General features: G+C 47.9%; 1 protein-coding gene and 2 long non-coding RNA genes across 4 annotated transcripts; 2 read left to right on the forward strand and 1 right to left on the reverse strand.

Annotated features, from left to right (window-relative positions):
* Positions 1–2,433: 2,433 nt before the first annotated feature.
* Positions 2,434–13,300, reverse strand: CLIC6 (chloride intracellular channel 6). Its single transcript, XM_029939002.1, has 5 exons — positions 13,191–13,300; positions 12,225–12,350; positions 11,550–11,656; positions 10,808–10,989; positions 2,434–4,571 (listed from the first exon to the last, which is right to left on the reverse strand). The coding sequence occupies exons 1-5, from the start codon at positions 13,244–13,246 to the stop codon at positions 4,410–4,412; spliced, it is 633 nt and encodes a 210-aa protein (XP_029794862.1). The 5' UTR covers positions 13,247–13,300; the 3' UTR covers positions 2,434–4,409.
* LOC115291520 lies at positions 4,299–9,930 on the forward strand. Of its 2 annotated transcripts, none has more exons than XR_003908503.1 (2): positions 4,299–4,651; positions 9,629–9,930. It is a non-coding gene; the product is annotated as an uncharacterized LOC115291520 (long non-coding RNA). The 2 variants fall into 2 exon arrangements; XR_003908504.1 differs by lacking the exon at positions 4,299–4,651 and adding an exon at positions 7,996–8,104.
* A 1,944-nt stretch (positions 13,301–15,244) lies between the features above and the next one.
* On the forward strand, positions 15,245–18,733 carry LOC115291519. Its single transcript, XR_003908502.1, has 3 exons — positions 15,245–15,366; positions 15,982–16,172; positions 18,455–18,733. It is a non-coding gene; the product is annotated as an uncharacterized LOC115291519 (long non-coding RNA).
* The last annotated feature ends 352 nt before the right edge of the window (positions 18,734–19,085 follow it).

Genomic DNA, 19,085 nt, shown 5'->3' on the forward strand with positions numbered 1-19,085 from the left:
GGTTGCTTTTTGATATAGTTCTACAGTGAAATCAATGGGTGGATTTATTGAGTGCTTGGCAACTGATTGGGGAGCAATTCTGGAGGCCATCAGCCTTTGCCCCAGCCCTTTGCACCAGCACGACGCACAGTCCCTCCATCCTTGGGTGCAGATGGGCAACCAAAAGGAGGTTTGTGGAGACACAGCCATGGGATGGGGGTGAGACAGTGCCCGCCCCCACCAACCATGACCCCCTTCGTGCAGGCCTAGGGCTGTGAGCAGAGCTCAGGGAGGTGTGCCGGGCCCGGGAGCCAAAGCTGGTGGAAATCTCAGACACTGCAGGTTTCTCCTGATCCTAGGAACTTGCCCCTTCCCTGAAATCCTCATGCATCTCTGAGCCATCAGTGCATTGGGCTTCAGGAGGAAACATCGCGCTCATGGGCTTGGAGAGGAAGAGGTCAAGGAGGGGCCCAAGGGGTCTTAGCTCCTGAAGCCCACAAGGCAGTGCCCATCCCATCCCCATCTGGTTTCACAAACAGGAAGTGGCTGAGTTGTGTTTGAGGGTAATCTTGACCAGGAGCCTCTTGTCCTTGAGAGCACTTTCCATGGTTGGACAGAAAGCCACACAGGAGGAGCCCCTCCACGGCCATCCTGTGGCACAACAGAAAATACAGCCCAACTTGGGTGTGGACCTTCTGGAAGCTGGGCTGAGACCATCAGGAGCATTTACCCTTGGCTTCTCTGGCCCTGTAAAGCCTCCCATTGACAAGCGGGCTGCCTGTGAATGACCCCAGGAAGGCTGGACTGGGTTTGTATGATGTCCTGAAGCTGAATCAGCATCAGACCAGGGTGGGGGTGGGGGTGGAGGATGTGGGTCAACCCCACTGGTACCTGCCTGAGGCCCAAGGTGGGATGAGAACCAACCCCCACTTCAGGGAATGAAAGGAAACGCCACCTAGTGGTGAGAATGAGAACAGGGCCTGGGTGGACCTCCAGCTCTGACCCGAGCACCAATCACATTCATTTCTCTGCTTTATGGTGTCTGAGGCTTCAAGCATATGGCACACAACTGAAAACTGTCTCCAAGCCAGATAGGAGGGGTCCCGATGGAGCCATCAGTCCACTGTGGTGCCCATCCGGTTCCCAAGATACCTGACAGAGAACTGGACCAGCCCACACTGACTGACCAAAGGGGACAGCTGAGCACTCAGTGGCCCCCATCCCATGAAGGGTGTGGGGGGGAGGGGGTGCTTCATCACAGGAAACCAGGAGGTCAGGGCATAACTGCCTTCCACTCCTGGAGAAAAGTTCAAGGTCCTATAAACCTGTCCATTTTGATATGATTCACGTAAGAGCAAATACAAGAAAAAATTATGTGTAGGCAACCAGCTGTGTCACAGCTTTCAAGAGAACTACCAGGGACCCCGATTTCCACATGACCGCGAGATTTTGCTTCCATTTTCCAGATAAGAAGAGCAAAGCTCAGAGAGATTAACTGATGATTCAGACGTGTCAGAGGTATCGAGGGTAGATTTCAGACCTTGTGTCTGCTGCTGTTTGGTTTTTGGTTTTTTTAAACACCCCCCCTTGCTTCAAAGTTCTTCACGGGGAAGAGGCTAATAACATGTTTAACTTGTTAGCACTTAATGCCAGAGAAGGGAAAACAGGCAAGCAAACAAAAGCCTCATGCTCTTTGAACCCCCTTTTACAAAACCGAGGAATGTCCTGAGCAATGGCCATTACCCTCATCCTGGTATGATGACCCTGGGCCCTGAAGGAATCTGAAAGATTCAGCGGCTTCCCAGGGCTCCAGCAGGTGCATGTAAGGTATGCAGCAGTAGCAGGTTGAGGCGACTGTCCTTGTGCACTCGCCCAGGAGAACATGGAGGAGCCCATTACAGGGAAGGCGGGGGCAGGAAGAGATGGGAGCGGATGTCATCCACAAACTTCTTAGGCAGCCTCAAAGCAGGGATTCACTCACTGAGTGCCGGTATTTGCATTCTGCGCGGTGTGTTTTGAAGAACAAATGCATTTTGTTTCAAAACCCACACTGTGATAATGACTTTAAGCCAGAGAACAGCCCTGGAATATTTCTCGCCTTACTCAAAGGACTAACTTTTGAGGGCCCTCGGACAGGCCGTGGAGGTAGGAAACAGGGGTGGGCATTGGCCAGGGACTACCCGCTGTCTTATAACCACACCAGAACCTGGGACAGTCTGAGGACTTCTACTGTAGTCACCTGGATGGACAATGTCAGGTCACACGCATCTCTTCTGGTCTCTGTTAGTCTCCATTTTAACGGCTCACAACACAAATACAGATGATTTCTAATTCAATTACCAACAATCTCTGGTGTGACATCATTCTCATTTTAAAGGAAGCCGTTTCTGTGTGTTTTCTTTCTTTACAATGAAGTGAGGAAGGCAAAGGGAATAAAAAAATTAAAGATCTTGGTTTCATGTAAACATTTTTATCATGTATTTTAATTTTAAAGGCACAGAGTTTACGTGGATCATCCTAACATCTAAAAGTACAAAAGTTTGCAATAGTAACAAATGGTGGTTGACTCACCGACCGCATTTAGATGTAGCATGATATACCCCACCTTGCAACGTTGACTTCAAAACAGTCATGATACATGAACAATAGTGAATGCTAGCCACAACCTCCAGAAAAAGTACAGTTAACAAAGGAAGCAAGAGGCTGGGTGGGCAGTCCCTGCATGAACCTGTAGCACCCAGGAACAGGGAAGACAAAGAGACCGCCATATTAACTACATTGCTTCTCTTACTGGACATAACTCACTAAATCCCAGAACAGTTACTGTTCATGCATTTTATTCCTTGCCAAATAAACGGCCCATACAACAAATGTTTACTTAAAAAAAAAAAGCACTGAGCATTCAGCATCAACCAAATGCTACAGCCAACTGGACAAGGGGATTTCTGTAAAATGTATATAAATGTCAAAGGAACATGGTCTGGTCGCTAAATGCTCAAACTCGAAAGGGTTCTTGATGAGTATCTATATAGAACCTTCCACGTTGTCTCCTATGCCTGCATTGGAGCCCAGCAGCCCAGCCCACACGCACTGCAGATGAGAGCCTGGCTGCAGGGAAGGGTGGTGGGGAAGCCACAGATAAACCAGAACATTCTCTGAGCCAATAGTTTCCACTCCCCGTCCCCCCGCCCCCACATTTGACCAGCTACCAGAACTGCCCAAGAGTAGTCACCACCAATCCAGTCTTTCTGGATTTTCCCTGCCTGATCTCAAAACGACACTGTAAAGGGAAGAGAAGCTACGAGAACCAGGCCAGCCCCACACCGCATCATCGCTGAAGAAGCCCAGTGTTGGGTCTCAAACAGGGCAGCCCTTGGAAGGAGTCAAAGGGTATTTGGTTCACATTTCATCACAAAGCAAGAGGATTCTCCAAAGTGCAGCTGTTGGCTGCACCTCATGAGTGGGGGCGGTGGGTCTCATGAGTGGGGGAGGAGGGAGCGAGAGAAAGCATCAGACAGGAGGCTGGAACAAAAGACACATGATAGGCCCTCTTCTTTTCTGCCTGCCCTGGATCCAGAGGCAGCTGGCATCACCAAGACGGTAACAAGGCAGAGAGGGGACGCCCCATGGCTCCCAGCCTCTGCTCGTCCCTCTGGGTCCTTGCAGGTCTGTGGACTCCCAATTCCCCACCTGTGAAATCTGATCACAAGCATCCTCTAGCAGCCCTCCAGTGCCGTATGTCCTCTACGGATGGTCATCAAGGCATTCCTAACATGTCCCCTCACCAACTTCATATGAGTGGAGTCAGATGCCATGCGAATGTCTGTGAGGGACTAAGAAATGGGAAAATGTTCACCAACAAGTTATTAGCAATTATTTAGGCAGAGCAAAATTTTAGGTGATTTTTTCTTCCTTAGACCCTCTGACTTTGTTTTAAAATATTAAAATGGGCATGTACCACCATGTGACTCCAAGAACAGTATTTTCGTTCTGAAGAAACTTAAACAACTATTTTAGAGAAGAGAAACAAGCTGTATATGATTATGAAAACTATCAGGGACAGACACGTTTTTTCACAGCTGAAGGAGGAATTGAACCCACATCTAATTTGCTTTGAAACTTGAAACTGAAAAACACATGTCCTAATGTCACGGGTTACAGTGTCCGTGAATGCCAAAGAAGTAAATTAATGTCAACTGGACAAGCGGTATGTGTCACAATAGATACTGTTATTATTCAGATACACAAGTGGGTTGACAAGTCACAAGGCCATGTACCCTTTGGGCTGAGTGGATCTCACTATGATGCGGTGTTATTAAGATACGGGCATAATGGCTATTGGAGGAAAACAAAGGACCACTCACAAGGAACACTCTCGCGTCACAGCCTCGCTCACACCACTGAGAAATAAGACAGAAAACACTCTGGCTTCATTTCATTCTTTTTGCAACATCTGAATATGCATGTTCAATCTCCTGGTCGGCTGGACACGTATTCGTGAACTCGTCCCGAGCATAAGCATTGTTCAAGTATCTCCAGATGCCAGTCATTTCAGAAGGAAATTCAAAATCTCTGTATCTCTTGGCCACGATCTGAAAATCAAGAGGAAATAAGCAGCAAATGAAAAACCCACTGATGTAGGCAATTAGATCAGACAACCCGTTCTTCTGAGGTATGTAATATATTCTCTTTCTCAAGCCTGCTGTATTCTTCCTAAAGCCAGTCAGGTTGCCCCAAATTGCACTTCAACTTTGCGTGGGGCATAATGTGGATGGGAAAAGTCATGGAAGTACTGGGCTCAACACAGCAGCTCCACACAACCCCGCCCACCAATTTATCTCAGATGAACTGGGATCCACTGGCATGAATTCGGCCTCTACTCTGGTGGACTTCTCCTTGTGTCCCTGGCAGTTCTGACTTTGTGTATTATGCTGCTGTGTTATTTGGTGCCTAAAGATTCATGAAGATCTTCTGTTTAGATTGTGCCAGGATCACCAGGAAATGCTGTCTTTTTCCTACTTGCTGAGCCTTATCTCCTGAAATCTTAGATATCTGTGTATATTATTCTTGCAGCTTTCCATCATTCTGTCACTGAAGAGGTCATCTCATTGTCAACAAATGGACACAAATCCTTGTCCTCATGGACATGGTAGATGTGAGGACAGGGCAATTGAGTGTGAGCATCATGGGAAACACAATGGTGTGAGATGCTTCCTTTGGCTGGAGGAACACCATTGGGGAACTCATCACAATAAAAGGCATATACTGTTGGGAACTCTATCAGTTTCCTGGGGCCACTGTGACAAAGTACTACAACCTGGGTGGCTTAGAACAACAGAAACTTCTTCTCTCACACTCCTGGAGGCCAGGACTCCGAAATCAGGGTGTCCACAGGGCACATTCCCTCTGGGAGTTCTATGGAAAGCTCTCTTCTCATTCCAGCTTCTAGTAGTTCTTGACTTGTGGCAGTAAAACTGTAATTGTAACACGGCATTCTCCTTCTGTGTGTCTCTGTGTCCAAACTGCCCTTTTTTAAATAAGGACACCAGTCCTCTTGGATAGAGACCCACCCTATTCCACTATGACCTCATCTTACCTAATTACACCTCTGAATATCCCATTTCCAAATAAGGTTATTTTCTGAGGTATTGGGGATTCAGACCTCAACATACGAATGGGGGTTGGAAGGTGGGGGGTGCAATTCACCCCCAAACATGAACCCAGAGCTACAAAGACCAGTTATGCTGTGTTGCTTCTATTGCATTGGTTTCTGTGATGTGTGGATGAACTGACCATGGGACTTAACACAAATTGGAAGATCTTTGGGACCTGATTTTGCAGATTTTGCAGGCTAGAAGCCATTGATGCAGCAAAACAAGACCATATAATGGTCAGAAACCTTCCTAAATTGCCTAATACCTTTTGCTTCAATTCAACCTTAGGGCTATTAATGTTAAGAATTCCTTTTATGTACTATTTTACTTATTATTCCTGGTTTATCTTTGCCAATTTTCTTTTAATTTTTTTAATGTTCATTTTTGAGAGAAAGAGAGACAGAGTGTGAATGGGAGAAGGGCAGAGAGAAGGGGGGCACATAATGTGAAGCAGGATCCAGGCTCTAAGCCGTCAGCACAGAGCCTGATGAGGGGTTTGAACCCACAAACCATGAAATCATGACCTGATCTGAAGTCAGATGCTTATCCAACTGAGCCACTTGGGCACCCATGTCGATTTTTTTAAACATTTTTTAATGTTTATTTACTTATTTTGAGATGAGTAAGAGAGAGGGAGTATGCATGCACACACATGTGGGAGAGGGTCAAAGAGAGGAAGAGAGAGAATCCCAAGCAGGATCCGCACTGTCAGCATAGAGCCCGATATGGGCTCCATCTCATGAACCATGAGATCATGACCGGAGCCGAAGTCCAGAGTCAGAAGCTTGACAGACTGAGTCACCCAGACACCCATAAATTTTAACATTTCTCAACAAGATTTTAAAGTGTCTGCTTCCAAAAAAGTGATACATTTTCTGAATTTAATATTTTGTTTTCTGTCTTTCAGTGTTTATCTGTTTGTCCATGTTTCTTTTTTTGGTAACTTAGAAACTATGGTCTGTTTTAACTCTTCCTGTGGTTTCCTATGTAACATAGATTTTTTTTTTTTTTTTATGAGTTTGAGCCCCGCATCAGGCTCTGTGCTGACAGCTGAGAGTCTGGATCCTGCTTTGGATTCTGTGTCTCCCTCTCTCTCTGCCCCTCCCCCACTTGCACTCGGTCTCTCTCCCTGCATACCTTTAAATAACAGAGATTCTCTATTTCTTGACTTGCCAAGTTTAGATGATATCTATTTACTCCTGATTATAACAAATAAGGAAATTAATACAACTACAGTTTTTCCCATTTCTTCTCCCTTATCCCCCTTCCATTAGTTGTAAAAAAATTCCAGGTTTACTATGTTCTGATTCTGTTCTGCAACAATTATAACATGGTTTGGTCTTAGTTCTGTCTTTAGATTTAAACAGGTTCTATGTTTATCATGAACTCTTTTATGCCACCCACCTTCTCTGTTCTGGGATTCTTCTTTGCAGTATCATTTTATTATATTATTTTCATCATAGAGAAATTTTTTTTAATGTTTGTTTATTTTTGAGAGTGAGTGAGAGAGAGACAGAGTAAGAGCAGGGGAGGGGCAGAGAGAGAGGGAGACACAGAATCTGAAGCAGGCTCCAGCCTCTGAGCTGTCAGTACAGAGCCCGATGTAGGGCTTGAACTCAGGAATGGAGAGATCATGACCTGAAACGAAGTTAGACACTTAATTGACTGAGTCACCCAGGTGCCTGGAGAAACTTTTTTTTTAATGGCCCAGAAGTACTAATTTTATGAAGACCAGAAGTCCAGGGAAAAACAATTTACCTGGATATAAAATTCTTACATCATGCATTCTTTCCTTTAAGTCTCTGTAACTATTAAACCACTGTTTTCTGGTTTTTAATGCAGTCATCGAGACCTAGAAGGCAAGTCTGAATTTCTTCCCCCTGGAGACGCCTTTACTATTTATTGCTAATATGACTGCTATTATTATGCTTATTGTCTGGACACCCAGAGTGTCCTATTTGATCCCCAAAGTTCAGTAATTAATCAGGTATGTCATCATGTGTTGATTACTCCAATCATAGCGTGTTGTTTAACCTGAAGGTTCAGATCATCTTTTAGTTCAGAATAAATTTTCCCTCCTTTGTTTCTTTCCTTTCCTTTTTCCTTTCCTGTTCTCTGGCTCCTGATTATGGACATCTGGGAAATTGCTAAACATTTTGATCCCTTGTGCTTCTCCATTCAATTTGGGAAAATGTTCTGGGACCCACCGTCCAGATTCCTGATGAATTTCTTCAATGCCTTGTTCTGTGTCTTGCCACATGTAATGTACCTATTTCTGAAGTTATTTTTTTTTGTCTTTAGGGGTTTCTTTTTTCATGATTTTCGTGTCCTCTGTGATATATTTTTTTGATATCTTGTTCCTGTCTCTGAGCTTTTTCTCAAAAGATCCATGTGCATTTTCATGTCTTGGAGGCCACAGAGAAGTATCTGACTGGAACGTATTTTCATCTACTGGAGCAATACTTCATCAAGTAAGTGCTTCTCATCAGCCTTTTCCTTTTTTTGTTCCTTCTCTCTTTCTTCTTTGGCCCCCTCTTTCTTGATCATCTCTATCCACATAGAGGTCCCACTTGGATTCTTTCTATTAGTCATGAAAGCAGTCATGAGGCAGATTTACTGGAGTTATCACTGCTTTTTGTTTTTATGTTTATTTATTTTTGAGGGAGAGAGAGACAGAATGCAATCAGGGGAGGAGCAGAGAGAGAGAGGGAGACATAGAAACCAAAGCAAGCTCCAGGCTCTGAGCTGTCAGCACAGGGCCAACGCGGGGCCCAAACCCACGGACTGAGAGAGAGATCATAACTTGAGCCAAAGTCGGACGCTCAACCTACTGAACCACCCAGTTTCCTTCCCCTGGGGTTAGCACTTCTTAAAAATTCTGTGGAGGGTAAAGAGAGTGACGCAGACGCCAGTAGACCAATTTCAATGTTTACCCTCAAACACTCTCTCAGCAAACACTGCTCTATACGCTGCTCCACAGTCACATTAGGATTAGGGTCAAGGTCAGGGACAAGTTTAGGGTTAGGGCCTCTTCCATTCTGAGGCTCACAGATTAGGCAGGAGGTCATTGTGGCTAAAAATAAAGCTCGGGCAATTTACAGTCTCTCTCTTGGCCAGTTCTAGGACGGTTTCTTTTCTCTGCTCAGCAGCCAAAAACACATCCCTTCTCTCCACCTCCCCTCAGATTAGGGGATGACGGGCAGAATACAAAGATGGCACCTCTGTATGACTCGTCCTTCAACTATGCCTCTCCAGAGACCTCAGATGGAAAGTGATCCGTGGGGGGCTGTTTCCTGCTTCTCTTCTCATAGCCCTGGTCCTCAAAGAAGTCCGAGTTGGACATTTCAAGACTGTACTTTTTACTTTTAGAGAAATCTGAATTTGCTAAAGATATAGAGAAGCATGCCTTGGCTCTGTGACACGTCACACTGGACAAAGTTTCTTAGTCTTTGAACTAGTATTTTGTCCTGTTCCAGTTTTATGAAAGATGAAGCTTTGCTCTGGTTTTTTCATATTGTTTGTGTTGGGTTTCAGGAAGGAGAATAGATTATAAATTCCTTTACTCTCTCATCTTTTATCATAAATTCTTTTAGACTGAATCTCATTTCTTTTCAGAAGGTATTCCATCCTGAAAGATGATTAAGCTGTTTGGTATTTTGAATGTTCAAGGTTTTGAAGATTTTGTTCTCAGGTCAAACATTGGAGCCATCGACTGCTTTATTTTACTCTCACGTTTACCCCTTCTACTGAAATTTAAAATACTCTTTTCTCATAGGGGAGGAACAAGTGGCAATTGGTACTATATGGTTGGAACACTTTTCTCTTGCTTTCCCCAGCCTCCATGTTCTGCTGGGATGTTACACTGGTCATAGCAATGACCACAACATGTTCAGTAAAGGGACTAAACCAAACACAACTATGTAAATATCTTGTTGGAAAATGGCTCCCAAATATTGGAGGTTTTGACGAGTTGAGATGCTTTCGTTACATTTTAGATGCTGGGGACCTGCCAGAGTTATTGTAAAGAACATTCACCTGAGGGCTCAGCAACATTGTTAAGGCTTGGATTTCAAATTGGTATCCCTCAAGCACAAGGAAGAGAAAAGAAGGAAGAGAAATGGGACAAGAGTTGGGAAAGGAATCCGGAAGGAAGAAAAAATGCAAGAAGGAAAGGAAAGCCAACCAGGGGCAGCTGGTAGCCTATAGGAGCATCAGCCCCACAGATTATGTGATCCTAACTTGCAAGTTTCTAAATACCAATTGCATGTCTTATTAAATCACAAGGTCCTTGACTTGGTGGGATTTTAATCATCAAGGTGCCTGAAAACAAGGGTTGGGTTTCTTCCTGGGGCCTCTGAGGTTACTGAGGGCCAAGAACATTGCAACGGTGATAATGATAATAACAATTAGCATAACATGAAGGCATGGGGCACTACTTAGAGGCCGCCATAACTCCAGAGTCCAAGTATAGGGCCATCTACTTTGGAATCCCCAGGTCAGCCCTAGAAGTTCTGATTTAGTAGACTAGAGGCTAGATTGGGGGATTTACAATTCTAGAAAGCTCCCCAAATAATTCTTATTCCTACTCATGTTGGAGAACCACTGGTCTAGGGAGACTTTAAACCCTAAATATATGACCCATGATGCTGATTTCCTGTTCAACTTTCTGGGAAGACAGGGTGCCAACTCTGGCAGTGGTCCAGCCAAAGATCTTCTCCCTAGCCATAGGGGGTCAAGATTAAGAGCAGAGAAGACACATCCCTTTCGTCCACAGACAGAACTGCTTCCCCTGCCAAGCACCAACAACTGACGTGAGTTCACACTGCAGTGCTCCCAGATTCCCCAGGTCGTCTCCAAGCCTCGAGCATTAAATGCCAGGTATAGTCAATGGTACCCTCAAGTTGCTTTCACATAACTTTTCTTTGGGCTGTGAGGGTAAGACTTGGAAGGAGAAGCAGTGAGGATGCAGGGGTGCGAGCCAAGTTCCCACATGTGTTTTGAGACCACCTAAAGGATACCTGAGAATATCCATGTATCTGAGGTTGGGGATCAGACCACTTCAAACAGAAACCAACTGACTTTTTCATTCAAGAGTCTGCATGTTAGATTGTTGCAATGCCTGGCTGACGCAAACCACGGCCCCGCACGCAGCTACAGCGGGAGGAATACCAAACCTTTATGATGTGGAGCTTGGGTAAGAGGTTACAGTCGGCTAACGTGAGCTCATCCCCGTCCAGGAATTTCCTTCCAGAAACAACAACGTCCTCGGTGCTGTAGGCATCTATTTCATCAGGCAGAGGGCTATTTAAGTAGTCGTCCAGCTTCTTCAGAGCCTTTAGCAGATTCTTCTCATAAACTAAAACAGAAAGGCAAAAAAATGGTCCCGAGAAGCCAACAAGTTCATGTCACCTGTCTCTAGACATGAAACAAGGAGTCAATCTCTTTTCCCTCCTGACACGCGGCTGGGCCACACTGGGGAATTGGGAGGAAAGGAAGGATGTGGATTTCTAAGATCTGAAGAAAGGACTCATGCCTCCCTGAAAAATAATTCTGCTGTCTACACAACACTGCTCCTTCAAGAACTCATCCATTTATTCAAAGATATTTATGGGGAGCCTGTAACGAGGTAAGCATGGGCAAAAGCTTCACTGAAACAGATTCCCATGCTCCGGCAGGGGAATTCCTGGCGGTGATTCTTTTCCCCTAAAATCATTGTTTTCTGGGCTCCCAACCTCCAGAGGAAGCATTTGAAACCCATGTGCACAGTCTACATTGGAGGTACTTTTTCCTTATTTCTAGACACAGGTCTCTACCCCCAGGGAGATGAGTCAGTATTCCCAGGATCTGAGAAGCCACACCAGAGGCCGAGGGGCACCCCATGTGGAAGGCACTAAACAGGAAGACAGCGATACTCACTCTCATTTGCATCCTTCTTGGTGTTTTTGATAAATGCCGAGAATTTGGCAAACACATCATTTCCTGCAGAGTTAGATTCAGGGTGCTGGGGCCCCAGCTTGGGGTACCTTGAAAAATTCAAAATTGGAGTATCACAGAAAATGGGAGGGGCAGTAACCTGTCTTCCTCTGAGCCGAGGTAACAGTGAAAACTTCCCCGCCTTGGACGTTTTTCTGGGAAGAAAGCACTTGCCGGTCTCCTCCGGGGACCCAGCTGCCCACCCGCACCTCCACCAACTTGGCTGGTCTTAGTTCCCTCCCTAGTAAAACGGAGGCGGTGTGCCCGGAGACCCCCTTGGGGATCCGGCACCCCATGACATCACACGCTAAGGCGTGCTCCTAACCTTCCAGCAGCGGACCTAAGGAACGGCCACCCCAAGCGACACCGACCCGCCCCCTCCCCACTTCCTGCTGTCAAGCTGTAATTGCCAAGCTGCAGGTGCAAAGCAAGGAGACCCAGGCCGCCAACGCACAAGGCTTCTGCTCAGGCAGCGTGTTCCTCGGCCCACCTGGCACAGCTGGGGAAGCAAGTACCGCGGCCACAGACAACCAAATACACAAAACCATGGGTTTCAGGACCGCCTGCGGAGGGGCCAAGTGAGGACGAGGCTGCGCCAGCCGGCTTTGTGGGGCCTACCTCGGGGGAGCTAACTTCTCCTCTAAGAACTCCTCGATCTTATTCACGTCTGTCTTGACTTCACCATCAAAAGTCATAAAGGGAGGGTTCGTCCCAGGAGCCAGGTCCTGCAGGTCAGCGGGTTTCCTGGGAGGGAGGGATTGCAGCTTTCATGAACGGCCTCCAAGATTTGAGCTCGGTCCCAAAGCTGAGCCGAGTCCTCCCCGGCTTCTGAGGAGCAGCGCTTGAGAAACTCGAGGGGGACCATGGGTTCACAAGATGCCCTATTTTTTTTTAATTTTTTTTAATGTTTATTTCTGAGACAGAGCATGAGCAGGGGAGAGAGGGAGACACAGAATCTGAAGCAGACTCCGGGCTCTGAGCTGTCAGCACAGAGCATGTGGGGCTCGAACCCACGAACCGTGAGATCATGACCTGAGCTGAAGTCTGAGCCACCCAGGCGCCCCAAGATGTCCTGCTTTCAGTGAAAGTGTGGCTCTCGTCTGGGCAGGGGGTAAGAAAGCCAGCTGTCTCCAGTATCCCCAGGACAGCTACTCACATGGGCTTTTGGGAGGTTCTCAGCTGACCAGTAACTTGGGGAGCAGTTCCCTTACGGTGCCCCCAGCTCCTCCCTGGTTATGTCTGACCGGATCCTCTAACCCCTGAGGAGCCCACACTCAGGCTTCAGTGCAGGGTCCTGACCGAGGACAGCCGTGCCTCGATGTCACCTGTGGGTTCTAGGAGTGAGTGAGAGTGTGGGCGTGCCTGAGCTTTGAATGTGTGCGTGTGAGAGAGTGTGAGTGTGTGGCGTGTGTGGGCGTTCTGTGCGTATAGGGTGTGCGTGTGAGAGAGTGTGAGTGTGTGGCGTGTGTGGGCGTTCTGTGCGTATAGGGTGTGAGTGTGAGTGGGTGTGAGTGGGTGGGGTGTGAACACGTGTGCCGGGAAGCCAGTCCACTTGTTTCTGATACTGCGGAAACCTCCACTTACCTCTTCAGATCCACTGTGGTCACGTTAAATATAACACCCTTTAGCCAGAGAATCATAAAGAGGCGCTGGGAAAACGGGCAATTCCCGATACTCTCACCATCGTATCCAGCCTAAGTGGGAAAAGAAAGCTTTATCAGAGCCAGGCTCACAGCTGGAAATGCCAGATTCTGCAACGCACGGGCATGAAACCGTTACGATCACAACCGTGTTAATGATCACAAGCAGCACGGTTCACACAGGGAAGGACAGACAGGGACCCCCCGCCCCGCCCCGTGTCACCGAAGGCACAAAGGAAGAGCGTGCCCCTCCCCCCCACCTCTGTCTCGCAGTCCTCTGCAGGAGGACTGGACACCTCTTCCCAAAATGATGGAGCTTAGAAACACACCAGCAGACTCTCCCACCGAGACACCATCCCTCCTGGACCCTGTAAAACCTTTATGTCCCTCCTCCGGCTCCGGGAGCAGCAGAAACAGACAGCGCTTATACTGAGAAGGTAGTGAAGGTGGTGTGGCGCCTCCCTGGTGACCGAGGGCAGGACACATCCACACACGCCTCCCTGGTGACCGACAAAATCCAAATGGGCCAATAAGCACATGAAAATGTTCCTAACATTTTCAGGCAGCAGAGCAATGCAGAGTAAAGCCACAACAGGACGGGGCTGTACACCTCCCAGAACGGCCAAAATGAAAAAATCTGACGCCACCAAGTGTGGACAAGAGCAGGGAGCTACTGACCTGCCATTCACTGCTGCTCAGAGGGCAAACGGCACAACCACAAAGAAGTGTTTGGCGCTATCTCCCAACGTTAAGTGTAAACCTGACGACACAGAGACTCTACTCCCAACAGAATGGAGTACTGATGGGCACGAGACGCTCCTGGGAATGTTCTTAGCAGCTTTGGTAGAACAACCAAAACCTGGAAACAAGCCGAATGCTACCAAGAGTAGAATAAATAGGGGCGGTTGGGCGGCTCAGTCGGTTTAGCATCTGACCGGCTCAGGTCGGGATCTCGAAGTCCATGAGTTGGAGCGTCAGGCTCTGTGCTGACAGCTTGGAGCCTGGAGCCTGATTCAGATTCTGTGTCTCCCTCTCTCTCTGCCCCTCCCCCACTCACACTCTGTCACTCTCTCTCTCTCAAAATTAAATAAACATTAAAAATAAATAAATAAAGACAAGACAGAAATACTAAAAAATATATATACATTACAACTTATCTATTCATTGTACATAAGCTGTAGTATATTCATACAATAGGATGCTACATCACACTGGGAAAAAATTAGCTATTACTATAAGCAACAGCGTGGATGGGTCTAATACACATCGTGTTGAGAGGAAGAAAGCAGACTCAATGGATCTCAGACACAGGCAAGCTTCTCTAGATGATGGGGGGCTGCCCCTGCAGGGGGACTATTATCCAGGAAGGACAGGAGGGCATCTCCTCTGTGCTAAAATGTCCTACATCTTGACCCCAGTGGTGGCTACACGGGTATATTCAAGTGGCAGAGTTGTGTTTGGTTTTTTTTTTTTTATTTACATCCAAGTTAGTGAGCATCTAGTGCAATCATGATTTCAGGAGCAGAATCCAGAGATTCGTCCCCTACGCACAACACCCAGTACTCATCCCAACAAGTGTCCTCCCTAACGCCCCTCGCCCATTTAGCCCATCCCCCCACCCACAACCCTTAGTTTGTTCTCTGTATTTAAGAGTCTCTTAGGTTTAGTTCCCCTCCCTCCCTGTTTTTATATTATTTTTGCTTCCTTCCTTCTGTTCATCTGTTTTGTATCTTAAATTGCACCTATGAGTGAAGTCATATGATTCTTGTCTTTCTTTGACTAATTTCACTGAGCATAATACACTCTAGTTCCATCCACGTTGTTGCAAATGGCAAGATTCCATTCTTTCGTATTTCAAGTGGTGGAGTGTTAAGATTGGTTTACTTTACTGCATGCTTTACTTTAATAGTTTTTTTTTTAAGGCAAAATATGAATGAAACAAAGTTGCAGAGAGTTGGATTCGGTAAGTCTTGCCTGGGGCCCAGGAAAATATGATTTTCTAACAAGCTCTTCCAAGATGATGTCATACTGGTGACCAGGGACCCATGAAGGTGGACGTCGTGTCCACAAAGAGGCACCAACGGACTCAGAGCACTGAATTCAGAGTCCCGAAGCTCCAGGTGATTGCTTCACACGAGCCCACCCTCTGCACCTCCCCCTCCCCCTCAGGCATGTGCTGACCTGTCCACCTATGAGAGAGAAAAGGCTGGGGACTCCCCCGGCTGGAGCCTGAAGAAGCTTCTGGAGCCGGAGGGATGGGGAGGTGTCCAGTCAGGACTCCCCACCACTGGGTGGTCATTATAACTCCCCAGCGGGTGGGCCCTGAAACAGCACCCTGCTGGGCTGCCTTCCCTGCCTCGGGGTCCTACCCCGTCTCGGCCATTTTGAAGGCCAATCCAGCACCCCCTCACTCTGTTCTGGAGCAAGAAGAGCCAGCAGAGCTGAGTTACACAAAACTCCCAGCAGCTCGCGGCAAGGACCCCTCTTAAATCATGGCACTTTCTTCACCCCTGCAGGTTTGGGCAGAATCAAGCCAATGGGGGGCGGGGACATGAAATCACAAGGACACAAAGCCACATATTTTGGCCAGTCCTGACTCGCTCGCAGCTTCTAAACCTCTTACTTTTATAGTGGTTACACTAAGCACGGTAAAGTCTAAGATAAGTTGTGCGGAGCGGGGTAATTGTCTTCTTTCTCCCTCTGCCTTGTCTCTCTAACCTCGGGGATCCTGTTAGAACTCATCCTGAATGCAGCCAAATCACTGCTGGGCCAGAGCGTCTCTGCCAGCACTGGTGCGTGGACGGGGCTCACCCTGACAGAGCCCTCCAAGCCTGGGAACAGGCCGCTTTCTGCCGCGGCCTCTGGAGACGAATTACATCACCCGGGTCTCTGCCTTGCTCCGTCTCTCTGACAGTCCCCAGCTCAGGTCAGTGTTTCCTCCCCGAAATTGTCCTTCTGGCCACCTCCTGAATCCCGGCAGCTACTTCTTCAGGATGAGTAAAGGGATCAGAAGCAATAATACTTTCTTTAAAAGTAAAACCTGGGGCACCTGGGTGGCCCAGTCAGTTAAGCATCCGACTTCAGATCAGGTCATGATCTCACAGTTTGTGGGTTCAAGCCCCACATCAGGCTCTGTGCTGACAGTTCAGAGCCTGGAGCGTGCTTCAGGTTCTGTGTCTTCTCTCTCTCTCTCCCCCTCCCCTGCTCATGCTCTGTCTCTCGCTCTCTCTAAAATAAAATAAAACTTTTTTTAATTAAAAAAAAAAAAAGGAGGGGTACCTGGGTGGTTCAGTCATTAAGTGTCCAGCTTCAGCTCAGGTCATGATCTCACAGTTCATGGGTTCGAGCCCTCAGGTTCTGTGCTGACAGCTAGCTCAGAGCCTGGAGCCTGCTTCCGATTCTGTGTCTCCCTCTCTCTCTCACCCTCCCCTGCTCACACGGTCTCTCTGTGTCTCTCAAAAATAAATAAAAAACACTAAAAAATTAAAAAAAAAAAAAGGAAAACCTGCCTTTGTCACCTGACTCTGCACAGACAGAAAACTGGTAACAGGCTCCTTTCTGAAACTGCTAGAACCTGAGAGAGACGTGTGGCCGGAGGGGGGCGGGGTGGGCAGGGCCCAGAGCTTTGAAGGCAGGGAGAAAGCACAAGTGCACCCTGCCCCACGCCGCCGCCCGATGTGGCCTCCAAACAGGACTGTCACTAGCCACACAGCTAGTGAACTGGAAGCCATCAGTCATTTTATTTTATTTTTTTTTAATTTTTAAAAAATGTTTATTTATTTTTGAGAGAGAGAGAGAGAGAGACAGACAGACAGACCACGAGCAAGGGAGGGGCAGAAAGACAGGGAGACAGAATCCGAAGCAGGCTCCAGGCTCCGAGCTGTCAGCACAGAACCCGATGCGGGGCTCGAACCCACAAACCAGAGATCCTGACCTGAGCCAAGTCAGAAGCTTAACCGACTGAGCCACCCAGGCGCCTCTAATACAAATTCTTAACTTGGCCTACAAAGTTCTGAATGAATGATGCTTGCTTTACTCTTTCAACTTTATCTTATTCCGTTTCCTATGTGGTTTCGAAGTTTTTGCCACAGTTTGCCTCAACTTCCTATTCAAGGGAAAGTGCTTGCTTCCTAGGGCCTTTGCACTTGCACCCCCTAGGTCTGTGATGGTCTCCTTTGCCACCCTTCCCTTCCACCAATGTCAAGCATCTTCTCGAACGGCAGGTCGTTGTAAGTTAACCTCCGAGAAGCCTGTTTTGATTGCCTTGTTTAAATCAGGTTCTTTCAAGGGACCCTAATACCCTACATTCCTAGCACCTTGCCTTTCCTACCATACTTCGGATACTTTGTACACCTTAGTTTCTCCGTCCTTCCCTTCCCTTCCCTGTCCTTACCAGGGCAGGGACCTTTACTATAAGGCTCCCTGTGCACTCTGTCCTCACGTAGAGCGACGCATTGCAAGGACGCAACCCCGAGGCTGCAATGTCTCGGACAGGTCGCAGCAACCTCTCGCAGGTGGCAGGAACGCTTCCTCCCCGAGAAGCTGTTCGAGTGGGGGAACGGTTACTTTTACGCGAAGGCGCCACCACAGTGGACCGGAAGGGGAGAGAATTCTGCGGTCCCCGGCTTCGCGGCCCCGGCGGCCTCACGTGCCTGTGGGCGGAGCACCCATCAGTCATTTTAGAGAATCAGCCAGTTCTAGAGGGTCAGCCAGCTGCCAAAACAGCACTTACACAGGAAGGGTCGCCTCATCCTCAGTGGCTCTGGAAACACTTTCCTGTCTCAGTCTGTTGTACACGAGGGGGGTCACCCAAACGTGGTAGGAGTTCCCAGGATGCCTTGCTGCCTGCCTTGATGACTTGAATGTGCTTTGGCGCTGGGACACGCCAGCAACCCTCCAGGCGGAGACAGGCCATCTCCACAGCCCAGGACTGCGCAACACTGGGAGGGTCTCATGTTGGTCATGTTCATTAACCAGGCAGGATGATGGGAGAAATACTCAGGCGGTAGGAGTGAATAACCAACGGTCGCCATAATTTACGGTATAAAGTTTAAATTTCCGTTGCTGCTAATTCTCTAGGGCTAATTACACTCTGGGCAAAACTATCTCGGCAGGGAGTGTCAGCCCCCAGGGGGAGATTTCTGTGTGTACACATTTCTGATAAAATCAGTGTAAGCCGTTTGAGAGATCGGAGTGTCTTGTTTCCAGGGGAGACCCAGGGACTTGGACAACCCGGGATGGCACGTGTGTCTTTCACATGTGACTCTCCTGAGCGTCTGTGACGGGAATGCTCGAAAGGAAGACATCCGTGCCACTGACAGGTGCCGAGAAGCTCCTGTGGCCTCGAGAATTTCTGTAATTCTGCGGGTCCCGGCCTGCGCCCCCCTCTCTGGCCCAGAGCCCCTCGGGCTGAGGCGAAGGGTCCACATGTCGCTGAAAATTCCCCCTCACCTCAGGCCTCTTCAAATTAGAACTTCTCCCATGTACCCTGTGAACATTCAGAATGTGTCGGGAATAAAGACAATTTTTTGAAATTTCCTTCCACTGCTTTTTGCTTCAAGCAAATGACTTCTCCGGTGCTGTGCTGGGGCTACATGGAAGCGACACCCCCCACGCCCCCACCTTCCGTGAAAGTGACTCCCCCCCCCACCCCCCGGCTATTTAAAGGGACCAAATGGACTCCTGGCATCCTGGTCCAGACCTGACCTGGGGGTGACAGCCTGTTCAAAGTATCAATGGCGGCTCCTCAGAGCCTCACCCTCTCCTTTCCTCCAGAGCAGACCACCCTCCCACCGCCCTGACTCTCCACCTCTCTGGCTCTATCTTCTTCTTTTTCTTT

The sequence above is a fragment of the Suricata suricatta genome, chromosome 5 (assembly GCF_006229205.1).
Source record: "Suricata suricatta isolate VVHF042 chromosome 5, meerkat_22Aug2017_6uvM2_HiC, whole genome shotgun sequence".
Lineage (NCBI taxonomy): Eukaryota > Metazoa > Chordata > Mammalia > Carnivora > Herpestidae > Suricata > Suricata suricatta.